Consider the following 18,844-nt stretch of genomic DNA (forward strand, 5'->3'; position numbering starts at 1 on the left):
GAGTCTCAGGCATCCCCGCCCCCTGCAGGTCCCGCCCACGGCCCCGCCCCGGCGTGGAGTCCGCGTCTCGAGTCCCGCGCGGGGCTGGCGGATCCTCCCAAACATGGTAGCGCCGGGATTTATATTTGGGCTGGTGCTGCCTTTAATCCTGCCGGCCGACACAAGTAAAGGTGAGGCGGCCCGGCTTGGCCCAACCTGTGCCGGTCAGCCTGCGCGGGCTCGGAGATCCCTCGTCCTCTGCAGGACCCGCGAACCGCGAACCTGGAGCCGGTCCTCCGACTCGACCCAGGCCTAGGCCGCAGGTGTCCGCTGGGCGGGAGTTCCGGCTGGTCAGCTTATTCCCCGTCCTTTCAACGTCGTCACGTTGCAGCGTGTGGGGCAGAGGGAGGGTTGGGTGTATCTGATTGGGGAGGCCCAAATGTGCTAGACCGAGGCCCTCGCGGGGTCTTTGAATAACTTCAAGGGAGCTCGAAGGGAAGGGGGCGAAGCTAGTTCGATAGTATTTGGAAACAGGTAACTGAGTCATCCAAAACATTTCACTTCTGCCCCCACAGCAGTACCCTTGGGGAGGGTTTGCTGCAGGCTTGGTTCCTTGGGGGAATTAAATTTTACTAGTTTAAGTGGTGATTAGGACTAAGAAATACAACCCCCTCACTAGCTAAGAATATTTAAGGCTTAGCTTTGATTGCTGGCGCAGCTTACAGGGATAATATTCGTGACACTGGGGAGGAAGGTGACTCACTTTGACTACTGTCCAGGTCAGATCCTGTCATTTGAATACACCAGGCTGGACCCTGAGTCACAACCGTGGAGAACCAGAAGACGGCATCTGCGTGCTAAAGCAAAGTAAAGTGATAATGCTGGCCTTGTTTTTTTCTTTAAACCATTCGAATTGTGGACCCCAAAGTTCCCTGCTAAGAAATGAAAGTTGAGGTGAGAATAGGGACAGGGTGCAGAAAAATGGCTCGTGCTCTACCTGAGCACCCAGAAGTACTCAGACAGACCAACTGCCGCCCCTAAGTAGTTTTTCAGGCTTTAACAAAGTGTAAACCAGCAGCACTCTCTGAATATCATTTTTTGCCTCTCACCCTCATTCAGTGACCTTTGAGTCCAGCATATGATAGGCGAGTAGGGCCATTATTTTATTAACTTTTCTGTTAAAGGCTGTTATCTTTAATGCCGGTGAAATATTATGTCTTCACCTTGGGTCATATGCCCATGGTTACTATCTAATATTTGAAATGTACAAAAGTATATGAGCAATGAAACAATAAAATGAACACCCAAAGGTGCTGCACCCAACTTAAGAACTAGAATATTGCCAGTTTTATTGAGACTCCCAGGATGTTCCTCCCAGGGCATCCAGGAGTTCCTCGCCAGAGGTAACCTACCCACTGGATTAATTTCATCACTCACTAACAGAACCCTAATTCTTGTTTTCTACTCCAACATCCAAATGAAGGAAAAATTGAAGACCTAAGGAAAAAAGATTCAAATGCTAAGTGTCTTGTGCTTGACAAAAAGAATGACCAGCCCTGCCTCCTTTCTCGTTCTCCTATTTTGTCCATTGCTCAATTCCCTGGTAATGTTCCACTGTCTACTCTTATCAGCTTGGAATGTGAGCTTTATAAGGGCAGAGAATATGACTTTTTTTTTTTTAATTTACCAGCAATATCTGCAGCAGACTGGAAATTGCAATAATAACTCTGGAATCAGGTGACTTGGTTTCTAGTCCTTTTGTAAACTACCTGTGCGATTTAAGGTCAGTCAAAGGAGTTTAATATGTGCAGTGTGGATAGCACTGTGCCTGCCACAAATAAGCTCCCGGGTAGAATGTAAGCTTCCTGCTGCTGGTGAGGCTTTTTGTCTGTGTTTTGTTTTCCCTTTATTGTTTTCTTCTTTCTTTTTCTTACTGTTCTATCCTCAATGCTTAAAATGGTGCCTGGCACACAGTAGGCATTAATACAAAATTTGTTGAATTAATTCATTAATATGCAAGCTATTAGGTAAAATTACCTAATCTACCTGGGTATCAGTCTGTTGATCCATAAATAACATGATTGTACCTTGGGGTGTGAAAGATCCTTTCTTTCTTAAAATTAAAATTCTTTAACTCAGAATAGAGCCAGGCACAATGAGGACCAGTAAGTGTGTGTTGGCGAAAACAGATTGACTTGGAAAGATGTGTCCCCGGCACAATGAGACAATGGCTGCACTCTTAGAGAGCCCTTCCTTTGTATAGGCTCATGTGCAAGCGACAGCCAGTTTTCGACACTCCGTTCCCCTACCCTCACCCTCTTTCTGCTTAGCTCTTAGCCCTTTGGTTTTCAGTTCTTGTTCCATATGAAGCACCTACCCAAGACTAGGCCCTCCCACACGTGTGCCTCTCCCCTTCCCTCCAGCAGGCTGCCAACGTGCTTATGCAATTCTGGGATGTTAGAGTCTCTTCTTAGAGCATTTTGCTTGTGGTAGCTGTGCATCTCCAGCCCATTATCCAGCCTTCTGGATGATTGTTGGTTGTCATTTAGGTTTTATGATGGAACTAACTCATGAGAGAGCGCTGAGGATGTTTAGCGACTGGGCTGTTATTTGAAGCAAATGGGCCACCGAGTCCGTATGGGAGACCCTGTTAGCTTTGCTGCCCTGTTAAGTATAGCCTCAGGGGCCATCATCATTTGTAGCTTTCAGGGAAGGAACCTTGTTAGTTCTCATTCTCTTTCCTGCCTATCATTTTTGTTTAAAATGCTTAAAAAAAAATCTTAACTTTGTTAATTATTTTCTTCTAGGGATTTTAGTCTGTTTTGTTCAGACAAATTGGGACATAACTTAAGAAGATTTTTCCCCCCTTGTTAAGTTTTGATGAGGAACTCACTAAGATAATTTGGATAGATGCTTGTTATTAATAAAATACTTCAATATAGGCTGCATGTTAAAAATAGGAATGATCTCGTTAAAGTAAGTTCTTATTCAGTCTTGTTAGTGACTCTAGAATAGAATCTACAGTTTCAAGTGCTCTTCCTCTTGTTCTTTTTATATAACTTAGCTTGTGAAATGGGTAAAATTGAGACGAAAGACCTTTGTTCTGACATTTTGACCCTCTATTTCTCGCCGACCTTATTTTATCATCTTAATTTATTTGAATTTACCTTAGAAGGAAGCAGATGTCACAGATATTCATAAATGCTTATTTAAAATTTTTAGTGGGTTGTCAAAAAAAAAACACAATAAGGGGAATTATTTTTAGGAGTCGACACTGGTGGGAAGGAAAGGGGGAGATAAAGAATTGGGGAGAGATTAGGGGAGGCTGTGTTGGAGAGAGGCAGGTTTCTTTATTCCCAGCAACAAGGAGTGGGCATGGTAATGGAAAGTAGGGGAAGGAAGTGGTTTATTTTTCTCATAAATACCATCTGTGGGGTGCATAAAAGGAGCATTTTAACAATTTGGAGGGAGAGCGCAGAGCGTCAGGGCCAAGCTTGAGAGCAAAGGATGATCAAGAGCCCTGAAGCGGAGGAGGCTTGTGGCACATTGGTTGCCGTAGGCTCTTTGAGTTTTCCTTATTGGTCATCCTGTACTATGATGCATATTATTGGCAACTGCTCTTGTTATGTTGCTTACCTAATTAGGATGAATAAGATGTAGTTTTAGAAGATTAAAGGGTCTGGGTATATTTAAATTGTCCTGTATAAAAGCTTTATGGTTTCTTGCTGTTTAACCAGATTCAATTGGTGATGAATCCCCCAATGATGCTTTTCTAAGTGTTGGTTAACATTTTTAGATGTCCGTTTTCGCTTTGCTTCATACATCAATAATTACATGGTGCTGCAGAAGGAGCCTGCAGGGGCAGTGATCTGGGGCTATGGCATATTCGGAGCCACAGTGACAGTGACTTTGTGCCAAGATAAAGAAACCATCATGGAGAAGGTGACGAGTGTGAAAGGTAAGGCTGCTCATCCTCTGTTCAGCTTTTGTCCTCTTCTGCCACCTGCTGGATAATCTGAAAAACGAACACTGGTGCTGGAACTCAGGTTGTCGCACCCATCCATTTAAGTTTGAGTATTTATCATGTATTAGGCACTGAGGACACAAAGAAAATTAAGACAGAGTCAAAGTTCCTGCCCTCCAGGATCTCATGGCATAATGGAAATAGACACCAAGTCATAAAGTGCAGTGTGATAAATGCTATGATGAAGGTGTATATAGGCTGTTGTGGGATACAGAAAAGAAGCGTCTAACTCAGATTGGATGGTAAGAAACAATTTCCCCCGAAGGTGACATTTGAACTGAATTATACATAAAGGAGAGGCAGTATGGAGGAGTGCTTAAGAACTCAGGCTGTGGACTCACTGAGCTCAGGTTCTGATGCTATAACCTCAGGCATGTTATATAACATCTCTGTGTCATAATTTCCTTATTTGTAAAGTGGAGATAATAATGATATTTAGGGTAATTGTAAGGATTAAATGAATTAGCACATGTAAACGTGTGTTAGCTGCCATTATTATTCTTATTCTTATTCTTATTATAATATTTAGAGAGTCACTCAAATATTTATTGAGTGCCTATGTGCCATATATTGTGCTAGGTACTGGTAATACAGTGATTAGCAAGATAGATGTGGTCTGTCTCCTAATGAAGCTGACAGATGAGGGAGGAGGCAGAAAAAGAATAAGCAGTTACAGGTAAGTTAGGTGCCTCAGTGTGGAAGCACAGTGTGCTATGGGAGTGCTTAGGAGAGATAATTAACTTAGTCTAAGATTTATCTTGAAAAATGAGTAGGGCAAACCAGGTAGGGCAATATCCTGGAGCCATGGAGGCATGAGGGAGCATGGGTCATTGGAGAAATGGCAAGCAGGTTGGTTTGTCTAAGCACTGGAGTCTGCGACTGGTGGCAGATGACAGGAGAGAAGGTTGGAAATGTAGGAAGGCTTGTTTGTCACTGCTAAGGACTGTTTACTCTGTTGTGGACTATACAAATCGATGGATTTTAAGTGGCCAAATAATCAGATTTGTATTTTAAGAAGGTAACTCTGGCAGCACCATGGAGAGGAGAGCGGAGGTCAGTAAGAATAGAGGTGGTGGGAACCGTTAGCCTGTGATATTTAGGCAATAGATGACAAAGGCCTGACCCACCTGACCACCTTGGGCACCACCCAAGGTAGTGGTTGTAAGGATATTCAAGAAGGTGAGAACCAGAAGCTTCTGTGAGCAGACAGGTCCTACAAAGGAGTCTTTGTCTAGAAGGGGTAGAGTTGTGTAAGTTGGCATGTGAAAGAGCATAGCTAGAAGTTAACTGCATATTGGAGGCCACAGTCACGGCTGGGTCAAGTGGAGACAGGATCAGATCTTGGTTAGAGGTAGTGATATAGCCATGAAATGTTGAAGGTGAGAGTCAGACGGGTAACAAGGCTGCTTTGGGGAGCAGGGGTGTTCATGTGGGAGTTGGTAGTTTGAGCAGTGACTTGAAGATACATATGACAGGGAAGCTTGTGGGAGTTTTATTGGGCCTTGAAAACAAGGGTTTCCTGATTAGTTTTGTCAATATCCAGTCCAGAGTGAACCAGACCCTGGTGCAGCCTCTTTATAATTCATTTCCATACAAAAAACATTTTTTTAAGTTTATTTATTTTGAGAGGCAGAGAATGCGCGCGCGCGCGCGCACACACACACACACACACACACACACACACACACACACACTTGCATGTGAGCGGGGAAGGGGCAAAGGGAGAGGGAGAGAGAATCCTAAGCAGGATCCATATTGTCCGTGCAGAGCCCAACAGGGGGCTCAAATCCATGAACCGTGACATCATGCCCTGAGCTGAAATCAAGAGCTGGATGCTCAACCGACTGAGCCATATAGATGCCCCAACAAACATTTAAAAATACTATGTGCCAGGCATAGATGTGAGGTGAGTGCTTCTAGTTCTTGGATTGTAAGACTGTTTAAGGTAAGAATGTTTTCGGGTGACACTAAGAGACTTGAAAGGGGAAGCTTAATCTGATTGAGAAGTTGTTCTCTGTTAGATTTAAATGCTACTGGTGACCTGTGGGATGTGCTGAAAATGAATTCAAGAGACAATTTTTGTGTTGTGTCTATCTTAGAAATTAACAGCATAGAGTATAAATACTGGTGATCACAGTCGATTTAGAAATCCAAAGAGCTGCTGTAGTTTACAAATAAAAAATGGGGTTTCCTTGGCTAATAATTAACATTACCAATAAATATTTAGGAGACAGAGACTACATAGTACTATAGTGATAGATGCAAAAGAGTATACGTATACTTTATATTTGTTAGGCTCTCTACATTTGCTTGGTAGGAGAGAAAAAATAAAATATTTATTTTTTTTAGATCCATAAACCTACTTATAGGGACATATTGTTGTGTTTTGTACATGAAGCAAAATGAATAAAGTGTTATTTGGAATAAAGGAGGTAGACATGTAGGAAATTTTATAGGGCAAAAAAAATGTTTCTCAAAGGAAACACTACAGGGTATATTGAAAGGTTGACTTCTCTTTAAATTTGATGAGGACTCTGGGATTTTCAGCTAGACTACCTCAGTTTGTCATTCTGTCTCTGTTAATATTTAACTTATTACCTATAATCAATCCCCTGGGTGCCCACAACAAAATGGAATTAACAGCATGAAGATTTTTGTCCAGCAGACTGACACTTAAGCTTTGGGATGGTTCAATTAAAACTTGAGGGATGATTGAGAATATGGGTCAGGTACTGGGCCTAGTCAAACCATATCGTCAAATGATGCATGATGAGTTTTTCAGACACAAGGAATAAAATTGGGGAGGGGAGGGTATATCTTTTCACTTTGACGTACATGGGGGATAAAATGAGAGTGTGTCTGGATTCATCATCATGACCTGAGGTAAGTAGGGATATTTACTTTAACTTAGAAAATTACAAAAAGCCTAAACCCCTTAGAAAAGTAAAAAGCTCCTGGTTGCAATGTTAGCATGCACACTAGTTTTCTGTGCTATACAATAAATTACCACAAATTTAGGTGCTTAGAACAACACACTTTTATTATGGCACAGTTTCTATAGATCTGAAGCCTGGGCCATTGCTTAGCTGGGTTTTCTGTTCAGGGTCTCACAAGACCGAAATCAAGTGTTGGCTGGGCTGTGTTCTCATCTGGAGGCTTGACTAGGGAATGATCCACTACAAGCTCATGTAGGCTGCTGGCAGATTTCCTTCCTTATGCCTATAGAATTCATGGAAACATCTCTACTGCTTCAAATCTCTGACCTCTAGACCTTCTTCTGTTTTTTTTTTTTAATTTTTAAAAATCTTTTATTTATTTTTGAGAGAGAGAGAGAGTGTGAGCAGGGGAGGAACAGAGAGAGAGAGGGAGACACAGAATTGGAAGCTGGCTCCAGGCTCTGAGCTGTCAGCACAGAGCCCGACACAGGGCTTCAGCTCACAAGCCCTGAGATCATGACCTGAGCTGAAGTCAAACGCTTAACCGACTGAGCCACCCAGGAGCTCCTAGACCTTATTTTAAAGGGCTTACCTTATTAGGTCAAGCCCACCCAGGGTAATCTTCCTTTTTATTAACTTAGTGTCAACTGATTTGGAACTTTAATTACATCTGCAAAACTCCTTTATCTTTTCCATATAATGTAACCCAAATCACAAGAATGACATCTCCTCTCCCATGCCATTTTCTGATGGTTGGAAGCAAATCACAGATTCTGCCTGAATTTGAGGGGAGGGGATTTTGTACGGGTGTGACTTATTGGGGGGGTCACCTTAGGGTGTTATATGCCATAGCATGCTATACTTTAAATAATTTGCATAAATAGTTTTATTGATGGAAAAATGTTCAAGCTCTTTTTTTGCTTTTTATATTCATATTTGGTGGTGGTGATGAACTTTATACAGAATAAATGAAGGTTGCAAAGGGGCAGTTTGGGCAGTAAGACCTTCTTTACCTCCAAGTCACTTCTCTAGATCACTAAACTGATTTGCAGCTGGTGAAGTGCCAGGGTTTTGTGGGAGAAGAACTTCTTCCAATTCTAGGCTTTTCCTCTTGAGGAGGGAAAGGTCATGGATAATTTCCTTTTTTCTCTTCTTGGCATCTGAGATTTGGCACAATAATCTGAAAAATAATTAACATCTGATGTGAATAGCAAAGAGAAAAAAGCATGAATGCACCTTATGACTAATCATGTCTTTAGACAAATTCTTTTAATTTTTTTCCCTTTGAATATTTGTTCTTCTGATTTTGAGGTGGCGGGTGGTCAGGGAGATGGAGAGAAGAAAATGAAGAGAGTTCTTTACTTCAGTTGTTGGCTGGAACATGAAGAGAAGAGGGACAGGAAGAAATAGGCCCCCAGATATGCTAACCATTGGACACAGAAACACAAAGCCTGATTAGTAGTTTGCATGGCTTTCTTGGTGGTGTAACTCAGGACTGAGGTTTACTCTCTGCTGTTCACTGAATGCCTCGCACACAGTAAGCACTCAAAGTAACCGTGTAATAAAGGAAGGACATGAATCTTCCTACATGGGAGATGAAAGAATGCGAGGAAGCAGAGATTTGAATGCAACAAACATGAGAATTTACAGAAATCCAGGCCTGGATTGGTAAGCAAGGTCACAAGATTCGCATGTGATTAAGGTCCAGAAGAAGGAACCAGAACAGCTGTTGCTCAGAAAGTCCATCAGGATGAGCAGAAATTCAGCTGGATGGTGAACTTCCAACTCTTCGTAGTTGGTGACTCAGTTTTATTATTTGGATTCAACCTAGTGGACTTGGTGGGGGGGTGGTCAACAAAGTTTCTAAAGACTGTAACTGGATTTCATCATCCTGTGGTGAGCTCCACTTTAACCAGCCAGTCCTTAACTCGATGGCCAAGGACTAACCACTTCTCTTGTGAAATGTGGTGATTTCTACTTTTGTAATCCCATCCTTGCCTTTGGTCTAAGAACCAGCCTTCACAGAGCTTGCTCTCCTTTGTGTATACTTACATGGGAGTCAATCCTCAGTGTCTTAACCAAATTGTTTCTAGGTTGGTTTAACCATTAGTAAGCTCTCTGCAGTGGACCTGGTTTCCCCTGCATTCCCTGGCAGGTAACTTCACTTAACCCTCATTATTGTGTCAGTTTTATCAAGTGGGAGAGGAAAACAGCTTGAATCAAAAAGAGCTCAAGTATTAGACAAGAAGGAAGTTCTCTAAGGTCTTTGAGGGAGTTGAGAGTTTTCCTCAAGAGGGCAGTTCTTGGTGTGGATCCCTAGTTCTCTTCAGACTATTTAGGTACTAGAGGGAGCTCATTCTCTGGCTCTAGTAGGATGGCATTGCTATCTTTTGCCCAAACATCTCCCCCCTCCCTATTTGTCCTTCAGTTGCTGGGCAGTGAAACTTTTCAGAAACTCTGGTGAAGGTAACTTTCTTCACCGGCCATATTGCATGGATTGAGGCTAAGTGTAAATATCTAATTAACAGTGACTAGAAATAGATTGCACAGTAGTAGAAAGCTAAAGAAATTCTGCCCTAGGTTTTTTGACCTCCTCATCATAAATGAGTAATGTTTGTGGCAGAAGGACAGAGACTTAGTAAGATATGTGAGTGCAAGAAGCCTGGAAAGACCTTGGCAAGACTGTAGTGGGGACAGATTGGAGTGTCTGCCTGTTCAGAAGCGTGAGCCATATGGAGCACATCACACCTGTGCGACACAATCTGTACTAGCTGCCCACTGTTTCCAAAACAGTGATTTTTCTGCTTTAGGTGAATTATACATTTAATATGTTGATGTCTGGCTATTGGTGGTATAAAAACAATAGTGAGCATTTGGTCCTGAGCTTACTTGACCTCTAAGGGATGGGAGTAGCAGTCTCAGTGGGTTGTACTTTCGAGAGGGGCAAGCATGCACCCTTTCGCTGATGCCTTCAGGCTTTTGGACATTTTCCCCAAGACTCTGAACAATATGTGTGGTTTGAGTTTTTCCTAATCTCCTGTCATGCATCCGGACTTCTCATGCTTCTGCTTAGCTTTTGCTGATTGGGAAGAACTTAGCGTAGCATCTAGCACTTAGTAGGCACTTGGATACTTTTTTTATAATTATAATTTTTGCTGGCTGCTATAACTTTAGGGTGCTCCATTTCCACTTCTCACTATTCTTTCCCTCTGAATTAACATTAATCTGATGGGCACAAATTAGAAATTATTTTGTAGCCTTTGGCATGATGCCAAGAATATTTATTTTAAAATGATCATTTCTCTATTTTCTTTATTCTCTTCTCACTCTCCTTTTTTCAACTTTGTTCATGTTGTTTGGTTCTCCCAGGCATCATTTTGCCATTTTGAAGATATTTTCCCTAAGTTTCTGAATATGATGTTGGCAGTGGTGGTGGTATGAGTGGGTGAGAGGTAGGAAGGTGGTAGGGGGGTGGTTCCTAAGGAATGTGCTATGAATTTCTGAAACAGGGTCTTGGATAGCTTTTCATCTTCCTAATTGAGTCCGAAAACCTTAAGTCTGGTAAGTAACTCTGTGAAAATAATTAATTGGGCATGTCTAAATATCTTCTTCACAGAGAGATCAATTTGTGATTAATCTTAAATTGGTACTATGTATGCTCCTACTCCTTTGTCCTGTGTCAGTTTCTCTGTTCACCTTAAGGGAAGTTCCAGATTGTAAATTATTTTCTCTAATCTGTGTTCACATTTGATTAGATAATTACAAATTAATTTGGGGCACTGCATAAATCTATTAGATCATGATTATATTAATACTGACATTTGGATAGTATAATATGAATTTCTATTTTATGGGTTTTTTTAAATTAAGTTTTTTTTGTGTTTATTTATTTTGGAGAGAGACAGAGACAGAATTCGAGTGGGTTAGGGGCAGAGAGAGAGAGGGTGACACAGAATCTGAAGCAGGTTCCAGGCTCCAAGTTGTCAGCGCAGAATCTGACGTGGGGCTTGAACTCATGAGCTGTGAGAGCATGACCTGAGCTGAAGTCGGACGCTCAACCGACTGAACCACCCAGGAGCCCCTATTTTATGTTTGTTTTTTTAAAATTAAACTCCCTTGGATTTTAATCTCAGTATATTTTTGTCTGTTCTCATTTAGGATTATAACTGGGTGATTAATTTTTCCTGTAAATGCTTCAGTTGCAAGGAAGGAGGGATTGGTACAGATTAAGGATAGAAATGCTACTGCTTTTGTTATTTCTTTTGCTTGTCTGAAATTTGGCTAATTTTCATATCTTTTTAAAGTTTGTTTTGAGAGAGCGGGAGAGTGAGGGTGAGAGCGAGAGAGCGAGAGAGCGAGAGAGAGAGAGAGAAAAGTGTAGGGGCAGAGAGAGAGGGAGAGAGAAGAGAGAATCCCAAGCAGGCTCCACACTGTCAGTGCAGAGCCCGACATGGGGCTTGGTCTCACGAACTGCGAGATCATGACCTGAGCTGAGATCAAGAGTCAGCCTGTTAACCAACTGAGCCCCCCAGATGCCCTAATTTTCTTATCTTTGAATTCAGTTAATCACAGTGGTTGGGAATAGCCACAAATGAATATGATGCATGACAGGATTGTGCTTTAATTTCGTTTTAATTGATTGATTAATTCCTTGGAGTCTTTTTATGATTTCAGCACATTCTAACAGCTGGATGGTGGTACTGGATCCGACGAAGCCTGGTGGACCTTATGAGATGATGGCACAACAGACTTTTGGGAGAACAAACTTCACCCTGAGAGTTCATGATGTCTTATTTGGAGATGTCTGGCTTTGCAGTGGGCAGAGTAACATGCAGATGACGGTTTCACAGGTAATTTACAGAGTCTCAGTGTTAATAAATAATGATGATGAAGAAGAAGAAATAGAAGGTAGAGGAAGGGGACAAGTAGAAGGAGGTAGAAACCTTTTTCTGCCACATGCCAAGATCTGTTCTCAGTGTTTGCCATGTGTTAGTTAATTCGATTTAACAACTTTATGAGGTAAGTATGGTTATTCATCTCACAGATGAGGAAACTGGCCCACTGAGGTTAAATTACCAGCTTCAGGTCACACAGTTAATAGTGCAGCCAGAATAGGAGCAGGTAATGCGACTCCAGAGCCTGCTTTCTTAATCACAGCTAGTGCTCTGTACGTGTGCAGGGCACCATTTCCTGGCCTTCCTGAGCTAAGGGCAGGAGCTAGAGTATCTGACGGCAAGGAAGATTTCATATCAAATTGAAGACAAAGTAGATTACTCTTCTTTTTGATTGGTCTTGATGAGCTTCTGGAGAGAGCCTGGGAAATCAAAACAATTAGAATTTGTTTCAAGCTGTGCGTCTAATATAATATATGTCTTTTGTTGTCATGGAGATTTAAAAAATCGAGACTGAATGTTGGCTTTGCCTTTTACCAGTTACATGCCTTGGAGAAAATCACTTCGTATTTCTGAGACTTTGTTTTCAAAACCTGCTTTTTAGGAGCACCTGGGTGGCTCAGTTGGTTGAGCATCTGACTTTTGATTTAGGCTCAGATCATGATCCCAGGTCATGGGATCAAGCCCTGTGTTGGGCTCTGTGCTGAGCATGGATCCTGCTTACGATTCTCTCTCCTTCTTCTTCTGCCCCTCTCCTCTGCACCTGTGTGCTCTCTCTCTCTCTCTCTCTCAACCGCCCCCCCAACCCTGCTTTAAAAAAATTGTGGTTAAAATGAGTTTTTGTTTATTATATTTGATAAATGAATTTTATTTATCATATTTATCATTTTAACCATTGGTAATTGTACAACTTAGTGGCATTAAATTTGTTCACAACCCTCTGTGTACCTGTCAGCACTATCTGTACTCAAAAAATTTTCATCATCCCCAGCATCCCTCTGTACCCATTAAACAATAACCGCCCCCCTCTTTTTGCCTTCTTCCAGCCCCTGGTAACCTCTATTCTGCTTTCTCTCTATGAATTTGCCTATTCTAGGTACCTCAGTTTTCAGTATACAAGTCTCTTCCATCCTTAGCTAGATTTAGTCCTAAATATTTAATTCTTTTAAATGCTATTGAAAATGGAATCATACAGTCTTTGTCCTGTGTCTGACTTATTTTACTAAGCATAATGTTTTCAAGGTCTATCCATGTTGTAGCTTATATCAAAATTTTGCCCCTTTTTATGGCTGAATTGTATTCCATTGTGTATGCCACATATTGTTTATCCATTCTTCTGTTGATGGACACTTGGGCGGTTTCTGTCTTTTGGCTGTTGTGAATGCGTACAGATACCTGTTCAAGCCCGTGCTTTCAATTCTTTTGGATATATGCCTTTGAGTGCAATTGCTGGATCATCTATTAGTTTTGTGTTTAACTTCTGGGAAACCACCAAAACATTTCTACAGTGGCCGTACTGTTTTACATTCCTACCAGCAATCTGCAAAGGTTCAATTTCTCTAATGTGTTATTTTCTGTTTTTTTTAATTAATTTTTTTTATTATAGCCTTGCTAATACATAGGAAGTGGTATCTCATTGTGTTTAAATTTTTTTTTAGCTTTTTATGTAAATTTTAGCTAAAAAAAAAGTTGGGGCGCCTGGGTGGCTCAGTTGTGAGTTCGAGCCCCACATCAGGCTCTGTGCTGACAGCTCAGAGGCTGGAGCCTGCTTTGGATTCTGTCTCCTTCTCTTTCTGCGCTCTGTTTCTCTGTCTCTCAAAAATAAATAACTGTAAAAAAATAAAAAAAATTAATTTCAGCTAACATGCAGTGCAATATTGGTTTCGTGAGTAAAATTTAGTGATTCAGCACTTACATGATACCATCCAGTGCTCATCACAACAAGTGCCCTCTTTAATACCCATAATCTGTCTAGCCCATTCCCTACCCACCTCCCTCCATCAACCTTCAGTTTGTTGTCTATCCTTAAGAGTCTCTTATGGTTTGTTTCCTTCTCTCCTCTTCCTCCTCCCTTCTCGTATGTTTATCTGTTTTGTTTCTTAAATTCCACATATGAGTGAAGTCCTACGTTATTTGTCTTTCTCTGATTGACTTATTTCACTTAGTATAATACATTCTAGCTCCCTCCATGTCATTGCAAATGGCAAGATTTCATTCTTTGTGATGGCTGAGTAATATTACATTGTATGTATGTATATATATGTGTGTTTGTATATATACCACATTTTCTTTATCCATTCATCAGTCAATGGACATTTGGGCTCTCTCCATAGTTTGGCTATTGTCAGTAATGCGGCTATAAACATTAGGGATATGTAGCCCTTCAAATCTGTATTTTTGTATCCTTGGAGTAAATACCTAGTAGTGCAATTGCTGCTGGATTGTAGGATAGTCCCAATTTTAGTTTTTTGAGGATCATCGTAGTTTTGATTTGCATTTCCCTAATGACTAATGATATTGGTCATTTGTATATCTTCTTTGGAAAAATGTCTAAGTTCTTTGCCTATTTTTGAATTGGGTTGTTTGTTGTTGAATTGTAGGAATTATTTGTATGTTCTAGATATTAACCACTTTTCATATGTATGATTTGCAAATATTTTCCCCATTCTGTAGGTTGTCATTTCACTTTCTTGAGAGTGTCCTTTGATACATAAAAGTTCTTAATTTCAGCAAAGTCTAGTTTATTTATTTTTTTGTTTTCTATGCTTTTGATGTCAGATACATGAAATTGTTGCCAAATCCAGTGTTAAGAAGGTTTCCCCCCCCATGTTGTCTTCTAAGAATTTTATACTCTTATGTGTTTGATCCTTTTTAACTCAATTTTTATATATAGTGTAAGTTGAAGATCTAACTTCATTCTTTTGCAAGTGGATATGCAGTTCTTGCAGCAGCATTTGTTGAAGACTGTCCTTTCCATATTGAACTCTTGGAACTCCAATTGACCATATATGTGAGGGTTTATTTCTGGGCTTACTATTTTATTCCATTGGTCTATATGTGTCTCCTTATGCCAGTACCATACTGTTTTGATTACTGTAGCTTTGTAGTAAGTTTCAAAGTTGGGAAGTATGAGTCTTCCAACTTTATTCTTCTTTTTCAAGATTGTTTTGGCTATTCATGGCTATTCATATGGAATTGTCTTGCAATTCCATATGAATGTGAGGATATGCTTTTCCATTTCTGCAAGAAAGGCTTTTGGAATTTTGGTAGATATTGTGATGAATCTGTAGATTGCTTTGGGTGATATTGACATTTTAATGATTTTAAGCCTTCCTGCTATGAAGGGATGTTTTTCCATTAATTTAGATCTTTAATTTTTTTCAGCAATGTTTTGTGGTTTTCAGTATACAAGGCTCTTACCTCCTTTGCTAGATTTATTCCTCAGTATTTAATTCCTTTAGATGCTATTGTACATGAAATTTCTTTCTTAATTGCCTCTTAAGACTGTTCATTGCTGGTGTATAGAAACAAATGATATTTGCATGTTGGTCTTGTACCCTGACACTTTGCTGAATTTGTTTATTAGTTCTGGTAGCTTTCTTGTGAATTTTTTTGGGTTTTCTAATATAGGAGCATATCATCTATGGATAGAGATAGTTTTACCTCTTTGGATGCCTTTTATTTCTTTTCTTTTCTTTTTTTTTTTTTTGTCTAATAACTCTGGCTAGAGCTTCCTGTACAATGTTGAATAGTAGTGGTGAAAACAGACATCCTTCTCTTGTCCTGGTTTTAGTAGGAAAACTCTCACTCTTTCACCACTGAGTGTGATGTTACTTGTGGGTTTTTCATAAATGCCTTTTATCATGTTGAGGAATGATCCCTCTATTCCTAGTTGTCTGAGAGTTTTTACCATGAAAGTATGTTGCATTTTGTTAAACTAAGTCTGAGACTTAGTTTTCACGACTATACTGCAGTAGTGATTGTATCTGACCTAATTTACTGAGCCATTAAAAAGATTAAATTATTTTGTTTGTTTCTAAAAGGTCTTTATAAATTGAAAATAGCTGTCAAAATATAAGGTGTTGCTATTTTTTCAAATTTTTTATTATAAAAAGTTTTAAGCACACAAAAAAGTTAAGAGACTTGCAAACACCTATATACCCACCACCTAGATTCACAGTTGGTAATATTTTGCCTTATGTGGTTTATCTGTTTGTGTGTGTGTGTGAATTATCTCAATGTAAGCTGTATATCTTGATATTTCAGTTAGGTGTCATATGTCAAATTGATACATATTCATGTATAAAATTAATATGTTGATTTATATGTACATATATGTATACATAATAGAAAATATGCTAGGTCTCAAAATTTAAGAACAGTTAATCTTCAAAGGCTGTGATGTATATATAAATACAAACATATATTTGTATATTTTTTTTACACAGAAAGAACATATATGTATATATACATATTTTTTTTAACAGAAAGAAGGCCAGTGATGATTTTTTTTTTGCTCAACTTTTTCATAGCCTAGGATTTCTTTTGTTAGCATCAATTCATTTTTCTCTGTTTCACTCACAGCCTTTGAAGACGTTCTTAAATTTTGAGACCTAGCATATTTTCTCCTTTATGATAACTGTATAGAGGCTTCACTAGGCTCTATTTACTCTGCTAGAATTGTTGGGAGGAAAGGCACTACACAGGCTCCCAAGTAGGGACGGGACACACAGGGTGCATGGAGTCATGTGGGATGGAACCAGGGAATACTGACTTGCCATCTGTTGGTCAGTGACGAAATTCACTTTGAAGGGTTCCGGTGTTCGTTGCTCTTAGAGAATAGGGCTGCCCTGACAGACTATGAGTGAGGTCTGTTAAGTAAAGCTGGGTAAAAAGGACACTGAAGGGGCGCCTGGGTTGCTTGGTCAGTTATGTGTCCGACTTCAGCCCAGGTCATGATTTCATGGTCTGTGAGTTCGAGCCCCGCGTCGGGCTCTGTGCTGACAGCTCAGAGCCTGGAGCCTGTTTCAGATTCTGTGTCTCCCTCTCTCTCTGCCCCTCCCCTGATCATGCTCTGTCTCTCTCTGTCTCAAAAATAAATAAATGTTAAAAAAAAAAATTAAAAAAAAAAAAAGGACACTGAAAAAGTTGCCAAGGGAAGGAAAGTTCTTAGTAGTTTGGTATTCTAGCAAGGCAGCAGAGGTAGAACAAAAGCCTTGGTGCTGTATGTCTTTGGCATTCAGAGTTATTTTGAAGATCAGCTCTACTTTCTAATTAGACACAAAAACTGTCTAGAATGAAGAGGGTAGATTTCTGGATAGGGGTGATGGTGTTAGAGCTTTGGGCCTCAGAATTGTCTCCTCTTTGTTTGTTTAGTGGAAGCTGTCTGATTTAAAAAGGAAAGTAAGGGAGATCATTGTTATTTCTTTTAAATTAAAATCAGGGTTGGACAACATATTAGCAAGTTCACAGACATAATTGAAACTATATTAGCTTGAAATATTGCTGACAGAAGGGTAAAGGTTTTTTATGCAGTATCAGAACTTCAGAGAAAATAATCTGAGTTAAGTTCTTTGGCACATTTGAAACTGGGATTGATTTTCTTTCCTTGTCTGTATGTTCTGATTTTGCTATAATGAGCATGAACTAACTATAATTTTTAAAAGAAAGTTATAAAAACAAGAAACTGATATGCACTTGCCTAATCCCTTAAAGATTTATCGAAGGCTCAGTTTGCAATGAAGAGTCCCATTAAATAAACAAGAATCTTAGGAATAAATGGTTTTGTTTGCATTATGGGTTGGCACAAATATGTTCTGCGTACTTTGATTTGTTTCCTTTAATAAGTTAAGAACTTGAAAAGATTATTGTCTTCCTAGCTCTTCCCCTGAAACTTAGTTTCTCCTCAAGTTGATATTTATTTTCTTGCCTTTCTTTCATTATGCTTCTCCAGTTTTGAGGAATACTTAAATTTGAGGTTTAAAAATCTCTATGACTATACTATGATCTCAACTCATTTTTGAAAAAATTTTTATTTATTTTATTTCATTTTTTAAAAATGTTTATTTATTTTTGAGAGAAGAGAGAGCACATGAGCAGGGCAGGGGAAGAGAGAGAGGGAGACAGAGGATCCGAAGCAGGCTCTGTGCTGACAGCAGACAGCTCGATGCGGGGCTCAAACTCACGAACTGCCAAGATCGTAACCTAAGCTGAAGTCAGAAGCTTAACCGACTGAGCCCCCAGGCACCCCAATTCATTTATTTTTTTTAAATATGTAAAATTGAGTCCTTTCACATACTTTGTGGTTTATTTTGCTTTTATTGCTTCTACCCCGGATTGCTTTTTTTTTTTTCTTTTTCTTTTGTTAACTAATTACTAAATAATGCTACTAAAAAGATCCTACTCTGGACATACCTACTCCATTTTTGTATTAGTTTTCTAATTCAGAATCTAAATTCTTGCATTTATGTCTTCACAACCAGTATCTTATTTACTCTTGCTTCCTGCCCTACTTAAATATGTGGGAACTTTTGAATTTAAATGTTTATCGAACTGAACTTTAACTGGGCTCCCTTTCAGCCCAAGTGGCTGGAAGCAAAACTGAAGTTTTATATCTTGAGAGAAAGCATGGTTTTGTTTAGAAGTGGGATTGCTGTTAACTCACTAAGGAAAACAGTCCTTTCTTGAATGCTTTGATTATAGTTCCCTGTTTGCACAGAAAGGCATGGACCAGATGTATTTGTATCTATACAGTCAGGTTCTCAATAGCAGGCTGTGCCAGGGGATCTCATCTCATTTTCTGTCAAGCTAAATCAGATTTTGATTGTCAAGAGTAAACACATTCTTTCTGCCTAGAATTTACTCTTCAGCATCTTCTGCATTAGATTAAAGCTATAAGCTCTGAGATACAGGGAGATAGAAAAAGAATTCCATCTGACACAGCCACATGTTAATTTTTTATTTTTTTGTTTTAAATCATGCGCTTAGTTTGCAAGACAGCATTTTAGGTGCTG

The 18,844-nt window shown here is 39.7% G+C and overlaps 1 protein-coding gene across 4 annotated transcripts in view; it reads left to right on the top strand.

The window, feature by feature from the left end:
• The first annotated feature begins 12 nt into the window (after positions 1–12).
• The window catches only part of SIAE (sialic acid acetylesterase), a 40,732-nt gene continuing 21,900 nt past the window's right edge, over positions 13–18,844 (top strand). Inside the window, exons 1-4 of one of the 4 annotated variants that reach the window (XM_027036808.2) lie at positions 89–170; positions 787–846; positions 3,776–3,937; positions 11,614–11,789. In XM_027036808.2, coding sequence (XP_026892609.2) covers positions 104–170; positions 787–846; positions 3,776–3,937; positions 11,614–11,789 — 465 coding nt within the window. In that variant the 5' untranslated portion in view covers positions 89–103. Of the gene's footprint in view, positions 171–307; positions 330–786; positions 847–3,775; positions 3,938–10,448; positions 10,501–11,613; positions 11,790–18,844 lie in introns of those variants that run through there. The other 3 variants (XM_015074085.3, XM_015074086.3, XM_053203937.1) reach the window with 3 other exon arrangements.

Source organism: Acinonyx jubatus, chromosome D1 (genome assembly GCF_027475565.1).
Source record: "Acinonyx jubatus isolate Ajub_Pintada_27869175 chromosome D1, VMU_Ajub_asm_v1.0, whole genome shotgun sequence".
Classification (NCBI taxonomy): domain Eukaryota; kingdom Metazoa; phylum Chordata; class Mammalia; order Carnivora; family Felidae; genus Acinonyx; species Acinonyx jubatus.